The 12,106-nt window shown below is 33.7% G+C and overlaps 1 protein-coding gene across 1 annotated transcript; it reads left to right on the top strand.

The window, feature by feature from the left end:
• Positions 1 to 1,597: 1,597 nt before the first annotated feature.
• Positions 1,598 to 6,167, top strand: Pmi (Transmembrane protein Pmi). Its single transcript, XM_085957589.1, has 3 exons — positions 1,598 to 1,646; positions 1,982 to 2,202; positions 3,238 to 6,167. The coding sequence occupies exons 1-3, from the start codon at positions 1,624 to 1,626 to the stop codon at positions 3,516 to 3,518; spliced, it is 525 nt and encodes a 174-aa protein (XP_085813715.1). The 5' UTR covers positions 1,598 to 1,623; the 3' UTR covers positions 3,519 to 6,167.
• The last annotated feature ends 5,939 nt before the right edge of the window (positions 6,168 to 12,106 follow it).

The raw sequence follows: 12,106 nt of genomic DNA, 5'->3' as shown, positions 1-12,106 counted from the left end.
GAGGACGAGCCAGATATTGAATATTCCGCTCATCCGAAAGTGCTGATTGGTGCTATGGACAAAGAATGTCCTCATTGTCATGCGCTCAAATTCAAACATGAGTCAGCCGGGATGTGTTGCGCATCAGGAAAAGTGCAACTACCAGAAATTGAGATACCACCAGAACTATTGAACGGCTTGCTCATCGGCACGGTTCCAGATTCAAACCTGTTCCTGAAGTCCATTCGCACATTCAATTTATGCTTCCAAATGACTTCGTCCGGAGCAATAGAAATAGTTCACAATACTGCGGCAAATGGTCAACAATTCCATTCTACGTTCAAAATCAAAGGCCAAGTATACCACAAAGTAGGCTCATTGCTGCCAATACCAAACGAACCACATACATTTTTACAAATCTACTTCATGGGCGCGGCGGTGAGGACATCAATCATGTGGACGCACGTTGTGGCTACAACAGCCTCAATTCGCATAATGCCAGGCGCATCGTCGGCGAACTGGACGCCCTGTTGAATGAGCACAATGAATTATTGAAAATCAATGAAAGCACACATGCACGAATTGCAAAGTGACAATCACGCTATTGTCATCAATTCTGATAAAACACCAGCTGGAGAGCACGTACGTCGATTCAATGCGACTGTTGTTGACGACATTGCTGGAATCATGGTTGGCGACCGCACATCGACGCGAGAAATCGTGATTCGAAGAAGAAACAATAATCTGGAGTTCATCGCTGACACACACCGTTCATAGGATGCTCTCCAATATCCGCTAATTTTCTGGAAGGGACAAGACGGATATTGCATAAACATTAAACAACGAGATCCTGTCACAGGTAATTCATTCATTATGAACATCATTACTCATTTTGAATTGAGAAAATGAATGGTTGATGTTTTTTTGTTTTTATCGGCGGTCATGGTCTACAGCGCTCTATTCCTCTTTCTGTCATAGATCCCATCCCCACACACTTACGATACATTCGTTATTTTTTATTTAACAACCAAAATATTCACTAGAAATAATTTATATGGCAGAACAACGTTTGCCGCGTCAGCTAGTAGTTTTATATAATGTTGAAAAGCTGGTAGAAATATTTTGCAATGTTATTTATTTTGTTGGCCAATGATAAAATACGATGACTTACATAGTTTAATTACGATGTATTCTTATAACAGTGTATTCAAAAACTAGAAACGTAAACTAATCAATCAGTAATAATATGATCGATACACATAATAACATGGTGATGGGGTGCTATTTTTGACACGATAAAATAAAAGAAACTATCGTCGAACATTTTTTATACACATTCAAATAATCCGGAAACAGGGCTGACGGAAATGAAAAGGCAAGCTAGCGACTACATTATTATTATGCAGCAGCAGCTGTTGCTGGTTATTTTAATTTGACTCGTTATTATTGTGGGGCACCTGACTATTTAAAAATAAACATTTATCTTTATTTTAAATAACTTCATTGTCTGCTATTTTAATGATTTTAATAGGAAAATGAAAACGCCTAGCGCTTGCGCTGTTTGCATACAATCGTAGTCAAGCGAAGCACCAAAATCATATGTAAATTTCATCAATCCAATCACGTCTAAATTATTGTGGAAACATGGCGGCTGAAGGAATTGACGGGTCAGTATGTGAATATATTTCAGTCATCGCTTAATATCTAGACATCCGTTGGTAAATAATACCTCAGACATTAAGTATCGACCGTCGCTTGCTTTAAAAAAATATCAACAGCGATGACATTCGCGATTAAGAATGATTCATTGTTATTTTTATGTTGGTTTCGTATTTTTGTTTTGTTTTGTGATTATGACAATATTATGTACAATATTGTATTTATTTTACCTCCTGATGACTTCAAATATTGTAGAGGTTCCGTTGTGATATTATTTTCTCCAGTTTTTGCGTATTATTCGTATATTCATCGTTACATAAATGTTGTTTGTTTAATCTGACAGCGAACTACGGTCGTCTAACGTCGCTGTTATCAGGGAAGTTTACGACAGTGAAAATGCACTGTTCAAGTTTGAAATGGAATTGGAGAGAGCATTGGAAGCGAAGTGCACCGTTATAGTCATAGAACCTGAGCGTTTGGCGGAGGAGACGTCCAGGTGGATCATCGTAGGAAATATATTGCACAAATTGGCAGTCTACAGTGGACTCACCAGTGTTGTATCAGGTAAATAACCTTTGTTGACTAATCCAGTCGGGGTCAATAGTGCGACGAACAAAAGATATGCCTTGCCAGAATGATAATCAATTTATTTTGATGTATACATGCACATCAGACATTAACGGGTGTGTTAATATGCATGATAAACTACCTCACACGTTTATCCTATTCTATTATATAGTGCTAAATAACTTATCTACCCTATAACAATGTAGTACCTGCTCATTTATATTGTGGTCAATTTAATTTATATATGAAGTTAGGATGTATCGGAAACATCAATCAATGAATGCAACATACTAATTGTTGCCTTTACTTAATATACATTATTTTGATTCCACAAAGCCTACTGGTTAAAAAGTAGGTACCGTTTTCTTTGATAACTATTGATGGTTAGCCGGCTCTCACATCAAAACTCATCTCGCCCGCAACGTGTCGAATACAGTCCCACAAACTTATCTAAAGAACGGATGTGGACGCCATTTTGAAAACATCATTCGAATGTCAGATTCTGTCCAGTTGCGAGTCTTGATTGGGTAGTTTTCAACAGCGGCTCCCCCATCCATTCTTTAGATAAGTTTGTAGGTCTGTACGTTGATGTGACATCATTGTTATTCACAAAACACACATTATCTTATGTACCTTCGCACACTGCTGGAATAAAACATTTTAGTTTGAAAAAAACTTCTGGAGGCACATGCAACTATTTTCACCCGACACGCAGCGCATGTATAATCCTGAAATGTCACACTTGAGCATTCATTTTGGCTTCCCGAGTGACGTCACTGTCCTCGCACGGCCTTGCTGTACGCACATAAGAAAGTTGCATGTTGTGCTCAGTTTTGATTTATGACTATTATCCCAGTCGAGGCGATTTTCAGTGTGCGACTGGGCTTATAGGGACTTTGGAAATAATCTAATCTAAATTCTATGATCTTCCTATATACCTTCTAGTTCTAGGTAAGAAATCTCTGCCTACTGTTTTAAGACGATTGGAAAATATTTTATAGTTATCATTTAAAGATTTTTATTTATTTTCAGGTGTCGTATGGAAGCCTCTAGTCTGTGCGCCGTTTGGCGTACTCTCAGTTCTGTCGGCCGGCTGTTACACCCTGTCTTGGCAGTGCGATCCCTGTTGCAAATACCAGCAAGAAATCAATCCCAAAAGATTAGCTCACCTACCAGTATTAGCAGAATTGACCTCAGCCTCACCGCTCGTCTTAGTCCGTACAGATAACACAAAGAAAATAGTCCTCCACTGTTCGGTTTCTCTCGCCGCTGCCCTAGTCTGCCTGTGGCGGGTCTACAAATTATGTAAATAAACATCTGGTACTGTTTTATTGATCCGCTTTTGCATTTCGTAGCAATATTAGGCATCACCTAATTTTTCAATAAGTCAGTCACTATTATTCACTTTAGGTATTGCAAAATGTGAGAAATGGTGATCACTTCCACTTCGTCAAAGGATACTGCCATGTTTCAAAAAACACCATATCCTTATCCGAAATTTAACCGGTTCTGTGCCAAAGCGAACTAGTTCGCGGATATGGCTGGGCGTACAGTGCCGGCCATACAAAAAACGCGAACTAATTCGCCAGTCTTTGAAGACAGAATGCCAGTCTCAGGCGTTTGTTTTGAATAATTTAAAATTCGGAAGAATACTGGTCCAATAATGAGACATTTAGCATATGATTGGTAAGTGTTTATGATAAACTCTTTCAATATAATATCTCAAAATAAATAAATAATAAGGTTTATTTTTGCTAAAAAATTCGCGGCCTCTCACTTGCCGCCATACTAAACCTTTCAAAACCAAAAGGTTAGAAAATGATTGAGCACTTAAACTCGATACCCCCAAGCTTAAAGCATCCTAAAGGCTGAGTTTAATGTTCGTAAGTTTCTCTCTTATAGGAAAAATAATGAGATAATCGTGTCAGTTACTAATGTAAATTAAAAAAAAATACAAAAGTATGTAATATTACTTTTTTGATTAGATAACTGGAATTATTTTTTTAGATTTTCTGTGTACAGTACATATGTGCAGCTTGTAGTATATTTGATGAATATAAAACGGAAAAATAAATAACATGTGCCATATTCCATATATTTAGTAAATGGAGTTGCGGCAGTATCCTTTCGAATTTGAAGGATGTGATTTGTTGTAGAAATTTATTCAACTCTCGTAGACATCAATACGAATGGGAATCTGATTAATCTATATTTTAATAAAAATGAAATATCTGAGGGTTTAGAAACATTAAGAGATACTTAAGGAAAACATTAGATTATAAATAATGAAACTATGTCTTCTAGTGTTGTGGTCAACGTTCTATCTTGTCTTTGGTATTATTTTTTACATATTTATTTGAAATGTACTTTTTCATCGGTTAGGTTTAACTCTTTTTGAGTTATATATTCTTTTTACCTTGTACTATTTATAATGTCGTTACGCTGCATGGTTTTCACAGTTTTCATTTTAGCGTAAACTTCCAACATTTTGCATAATTATTTAGACTGCGTTATATATTTATAAATCAAATGGCATCTTTGCATAAATTGAAAACCTCCAAAAACTTTTGATTCATAAATGAATAACGCTGTCCATTTAAATTAACATATCTTCACATTTATGATACAGGCAATTAAAATATAGATCAATTCATTTATTGTCCTCGTTTGCATTAGATGTATGCAAAAATTTCATTTATTTCTTGTCTTCAATATTGTATATAATATTTTACAGGTAAAGCATACTATGTGGAGTATGCTGTATATTAACTATGCTTACGTTTTTACAGTACTAAAGACTCGACTCTTCGTTAAATGTTCTAAAATATTTCCATATAACCTCTGTGATGAAAACTTTTAAATTTTTATTCCTGCTTTTGGCAAAAATTTGTCTTACTTGAAATTCTTACAATGCTGTGTTTTTATTCCTGCTTATGAGTTTCATAGTTTTATACTAATAAAAAAAATACTATTCAATTCACACGAGACAATACACGTCGCATATCAATTGCAATTGTTTAGAAAATATAGAATCACTTTCACTATATTTCTTACAGTAAAGAATACTGTTTATATGTGATTATCAGATGATACTCATGTTTCACATTTTGTGTTCATCAAAAAAATTACAAGGTTTTTAACTGATCTTATATATTATTATTATAATGTGCTACGTGAGGATTTCGAAAGAGTTATAATACATACAAAATTAAATGTAAGGTTTTCCTACATTAACGCTCAAAACTTATTCGATTAAGTAAAATTAAATGAGATGGGATGAGAAGCATTCAAAGAAATATGAAATTATCATAATTTTGATAAAACAATTTTATTACTTAATATTATTTTGACATTAAAAAAAACGGTGAAGAAGAATCAATTCATGTTATTTTGGCTCGTGATCAGAATAATTTATACTCGGTTGAAAAATCATTATTGTGTGATGATTTTAACAATCTATAATGACAAAAATAACGCATTCATTTTGAAATTAGTATTGACGATTTTATTCCATTTTAACATGTAGGCAAATTTATAAAGTTACTAATGTACCTGTAGTGTAAATCTATATATTTTGCATGCGCATCCCAACAATCAATTTTTTTAATTAATAAAACAAATATTTTTATATTTAAACGATGTCTTAACGCACCTTGTGAATATTTCATTACTAAACTTCAATGAAAAGAGCTGTAGCATTTTACTATTGGACATCGCGAAGCTGTTACATTTCGATGTAGCGCATAATCTGGACAGTGTATGTATAATTAAAAATAAAAGTTGTCTCGCTAATTATTCTGTTGTCTACAAAGCATATTGTAATTTATTTGTATATATTGTCTTAACAATTTGTTCAAAAAGTTTATATTAAACTTATCCAAATTATTGTTGTTTTAAAACTGTAAAAAAACCATGTTTAATAGTTAATAAAAAATGACTTTCTTTCTGGAGAGTTGTCACAATTTATGCAGTTCTTATTTGAAACAAACCTTTCACTATTAATTATAACTACGGCATCAAACTAACATTTTTTATACATAAATAATAAAGTAGTGAACCGATCGATCAAATATATTGCATAATGGTTAACTTTGGACTACTTATGTGTTGTAATAATGCTGTCATTGAAGAAAGCGTATAAAAAAAGTTTAAATGACTGAATGTATTTTCAACACTTAATTAGAAGCTAACATTCATAAATCTTATTTATAATGTCAGTTATAGATGTTGGATAATCTAGTTATTAGAATCAATTTGCATGAATTGTAGACAGAGTCGCGCCTAGAGAGGGTGCGAAATACCCGGGTGGCATAAGTCCAAAAAAACACATTTTAAATTATTTTAGCAACAATATATTTATTATATTCAATTACATACAAAGAGAATTATGAAACACATATTATGTACGTTAAATACTGGCAGATTGCGGTGTTTACCACAGGGCGGCAGATCAAAGAGTTAAAGCAAAATATACAAACTTTTCCTAAATAAGTTTTTGGCGTTTAAAAGCTCCAATTTGATTCAATTTATCAGTTGTGTGCAGGACCACTGAAAAGCATTCTTTCAAAGTCTCAATAGGATGGTTTAGTTTCAAAGCATAATTAATAAATAAGTTTGTTTCACAGGTGAAAAAATTCGCCAGCGGCGTAATTATCTTTTACATCATTAGCTGTTATTGCTTTAAAATAAATTATGCTCGATTTGGTTATTTTAAATAATTTATTTACATAATATACGCTATTTACACATTATAAATTAGAATGTTAAATATTTAATTAAGCCACAATTTTTATTATAAGTGAGTGTTTTGATAATAAATATATATTTTTCTTTATTGGGGGGGGGGGCAATTGCCAGCAGGCAACCACCCTGCCCTAATTAATTACCTGGACAGTGAGAGATGTAAGTTCGAATCCCGCATGGTTCAACTTTTTCTAATAGGTATGTTTCTGAGGTTTTCCAATATTTTCAACAAAGTATTTTTATTTTGATGCGGTAGGTACCTACGTTCTTTTGATAGGATACTGTTTCCGTTACTAAGTGTCAAATATTTTCAAATGAACAGGTATCGATACCTTTTTTGATGGCAGGGTAGGTCCTAGCCCAGGGTTGGCGAACATTTTTACATCCACGTGCCGAAATTCTCAAATATTATTTTTCAGCTGTCCGACGTGCTGAGCTCATGGGGGAAAAAATGAAGAAAGAAGTTTTTTAAGTATGCTATTGAAAGTTTAAAAATTACAAGAGATTCTATCTTTCACTGAGTTTTCACTAATTATTGTAACCAATAACGAACATACCCTTCGATGATAACAAATTTGTTATAATTGACATTTAATGTCAATGGCAGTGTAGCCAGCTTAGAAATATATGGGTGTACGGCATTGGCGGCTTAATCCGGAAAAAACTAGCAGGTCAATTTTGAATATATTATTTTAATTTGCCTTTTCGTTGTATACTGAAAAGACGTATTGCAAATTGACTTTTTATACATTATAGAATAAGTGCTAGAAATTGTTATAGGTAGGTACCTACTTACCCTTCAAAAATGTCCATTTTTCATAACGCCAACCCATCGTTAACCGAAATTGCACACAACGCGTTATAATTTTTTGTAAATTAGGTCCACTTTTCTTTCTTTGCTTTTTGAAAAATCATCAATCACACGATTATAAAAATTGTCTATTTTTCCCACATATTTTTTTTCAATACTGAGCATTGCAAGAGCGGTCAGTCTATCCTGGCCCTATTGCGTAGAAAGGTTATTATTCTTTTGAGAGTGGAAAAACATCTTTCACTTTCAACTGTTGTCATTGGTATGACGCAAATAAATTGGAGAACTTTGATCGACTCGGAAAATGTTTCGTTGAAATTATTGCTGAGTAAAAAATGTAGAAGAGAAACTGAACTATTAGCGCCATGCAAATCATCTCGTTGATAAAACACAAATAATTCATTTTTTAACTTGATTATGTTTATTTCTTCTAACAGTTTTACCAAATTTACTCGACGTGTGGGAAAATTATTTTTAAAATCAGTGTAATTTTCTTTATTGAACAAATCGGATATAATGAGATGATCGTTGGATGCGAATCGTGCTTCCATTTCCATTATAATTGTATCACATACTTCAATTGCTACTGCGTGCGTACTAACTGCTTCACAAAAATGTTATAAATCACTAAAAACCAAACGTTGTGTGTGTATGCAATAACTGCACCAAAAACTCCTTACATATGATTAAAATAACCAAAGGCATTCGTCAAAACCTGTCAACGAATCCGAACCGCATACACAGTTGCGTCTTGAGACCAATTATCTAGTCAGTGTTATCATTCTGTTTCATTTAATTAGGTGAAAAAATCTTTTGTCTCACACTCGGGCATTGCCGATATTACAGTAATTCACGCACCGTTACAAGCTTCGATCTCGTATTTTGTGTTATATCGATCTCTGTCTTATGTATGAGAAACGAGAGAGAAAATTTTATAAAAATATTCAATTTGGGTCAATTTTCAGACTGCCGGCGAACACAATATTTTTGTTCGGGGAATTATCGCCCAAACAAAAAAAAGCCCAATAGATAGGGTCGACACAATATCGCGCGCCCTATAATTTCAAATCCACCGATTATTATTAATATTATTATATATGACATTGCACATATTATTAATATTATTATGTCGATTGTAAGGTATTTATTTTGGCAGGTCAATGACCGAATGACCTAAGCAGGGAGCCGCCAGTGGTGTACGGAATGATAATAAAGAATCCAGAAATACTATGCATAAAAAAAATCGTTCACGTGCCAGTTAAATTTTCATACGTACCATAGGTTCGCCAACCTTGCCCTAGACTCATTCAAGAATTTCCCCTATTCATCATAAGGCCCAGTAGGTTCTCCTGCTTCTTCAGTACTACTAATTATCCATGACTGCTTCATCTATTATTTATGAGACTCCTCAGTGTATGAATAGTGTCCATTCATGCATGACCTGTCCATTAGAATCCTTCCAATTTAACGAAAATGGATCTTCATTCACTTTGAAATACGTGATGGATATTACTGTCTTGTGATCAGTGACACCTCTTGGGGGTATACAGGTCATGCATTGTGTTTTAACTTTTTAGCCCAGTGGCGGTGTTCCATGAGGCAGACAATGCGGTCGCTTCATTAAAAAGTATAGACATCTTAGTTTAAAAAATATTCAAAGTATAAAAATTTCTAACAACATAACTATTGGTGTATTTAATATATTTTGTAATGGTAGTTTATTGTACATCATTTTTTTTTACAAGGGTGCCTCCATACCTTGACGTACCTGACGTCACCGCTGTTTGAGTAGGTTTCATGGATATGTTCTGATTATCAGTATAATGATTGTATCAAATCATTGAATTTACATAGGTATAAACTGTATACCTATGTCAATTCAAAGGTTTGTGGTGTACTTAATTGTCTGCTTAAAAGATTGCCGAAAATGAATAATAAAATAGGTAAGTAGGATCTTAACGATTTTTAAAACATTTAAGGGTGACACTTTGTCTAGGGATGTGACTGCTTATGTGAGCCCAAAAATCCTCGGTATAATCTTTCCTTCGAAAATATCGGGTGCATACTGTTGTCTTGTTAAGTGTCCGGCTGACTTTGAACCAACACACGTTTCCAACTCCCAATATTAATATGTACATGGTGCAATGACAAGAGCTACCTTCCAAAAAAAATAGTTTTAACGGTCGCGACATAAAAACAAAACAATTGTTTTCTTGTTGATGGCTGTTTTTAGTTTCGTTACTTTTTTCTTGTATCACCATTAAATGGGAACTTTGAACATATAATTTCACGTTTCGTCATTGTATCAACTTTTCATTCGTACAAATTATTTTCCGATTCATGATTATAATGATGTTTGAGATTTAGACCAGGCACTCATTTTTCTCTCAAAGGAACAAGATGAACCTTGGAAATCGTCAACAAACCGAAGAGTGAAAATGCAGTGTTTTTCACTCAGGTCCAAACCGCTATCCAAGAAGACAAAATTCCCGGAATACAACGTGACAATGAAACCTATAGTTCTACAGGGATGTGAAACCTGGAACCCAACAGAAAAACAAGATAATGATATTCAAGTATTCGAAAACAAAATTCTCTAAAGAATACTTGAACTGGTTAAAACAAAAACCAAAGGTGGCGGTGGCGCATCTCTATGAACAATGTAAAAGCAAAATAACCTTGAGGGCGTGAAGACTTAGATGGGCACGTCACATTATTGGACGCAATGGATTTAAAGCTCTCAATATTGTTAATTGTTAATGAAAGAACCCCGTACTCCGCAGAAGTGAGGCGAAAAATGTCAATAGAGAGGCTGAGTATGACCAACTGAAAAGAGAATGCTCACGATAGATTCTTAAAGGATGGTTGTGCAGTCAGCTACAGACCTGAATGATCTGTAGCCTTAACTCCTTACTTCCTGCCTTACACGGCTGCCATGTCCCTGTTAAATGGCCATTAGATGTTATTAGCATGTTATTTAAATCCACTTATCCGTTATACAGTAGATAGTGAATTTAATTATTGTACTTCTTCAACATCTTCTTGGCTACGTGAATGAAGGCGCTGTTGTTGACTAAATGGGAGGAGTCTGTTAGTTTATAATGGAAGTGCGGTTAAAAATAGGAGGAGTATGTTAGTTCACAGTTTTAACACGTAGCCAAGAAGATGTTGTCATAGTACATTGAAGATTTTATAAAACTCCCATTATTAGATATAAATATTGATAATACTGAAAGTGTAGCGGTCATAAATAAGAAAAAAATACATTACAGATAAAATATTTATTATACAAACTTAATCACAACATAATACTTCTTCACCAACAAAATAAATAATGATGTAATATAGAACCTCAGGTTGTATATTATATTGACAAGTAAACATAAAATATAATTTTATAAACAGACATAGTAAACACAGATAGTAAAAAATTATATCCTATACAGCCAAATTAAAAACAGCTGCTTATTTTTGATCATGTTTGATGTGTGCAATTTGTATAGGTACACAAATTGTAGGAATACAATCTAATATGCAAATTAGTCCGGCGACATAGATCATATCAGAAATTCTAACAAATATTAATGTAATGAATAGACATACCCTAAGGATCATTTTTAAGATATTTAACTGCTTCAAAATTTACCCAGGAGGCCCTAAATTCCAAAATGTCTTAATTTTTAATAAATACCAATTAATTGTATGGTGCCGAATACTACTTTGAAGTTAAACCTAATATTTTTCAATTATCGCAAGCTCACTAAATACTAAGATTAGATACATATATTTTATGGTGTTGAATATTAATTTGACGTTAAACTAATATCTTCAATCGGAAGCCAATAAAAAACCAAGTTGGCGAGCAAACATCCCATTTTTTTCTGATTTAATTGATCATTTTTAACCAATCTATTTATATTGAGTGCATAAAAAGATTTTACACTTTTTAAAACTTTGCAATACAGTGGAACCCCGATCTACCGTTCTACCGCCAAACACCCATAAGAACAATGTTAATTAAATAATCCCGCATTAACCGTTCTCTGATTTATCGTTTCCCTCGATCTATCTAAATATTATAATCCCGTCACAAATATTATCCCGATTGACCGTTTTTGTTGAATATTTTTCATTTCGCTTTCGTAGAATTGTTTATGATACATACAGACCTTTCAGTCACTCCGTTTTGTTTGCACATGTCGGTCGGCGCTCAGGCTTGCCTTGCATTTCATATCACGAATTTTTATAAATTGCAACTAATATGCCCCCCATGAAGAAAACTAGAAATTAAATTAATTATTTTTTTTTATATATCCCGCATTTATCATTTTTTTTCTAGGGTCCCTT

Source organism: Rhyacophila brunnea, unplaced genomic scaffold (genome assembly GCF_057557595.1).
Source record: "Rhyacophila brunnea isolate RB1 unplaced genomic scaffold, BYU_Rbru_1.0 scaffold_7, whole genome shotgun sequence".
NCBI classification, from domain to species: Eukaryota; Metazoa; Arthropoda; class Insecta; order Trichoptera; family Rhyacophilidae; genus Rhyacophila; species Rhyacophila brunnea.
Note: the sequence above shows the minus strand (reverse complement) of the source record. Positions and strands in the feature narration are given on the sequence as shown.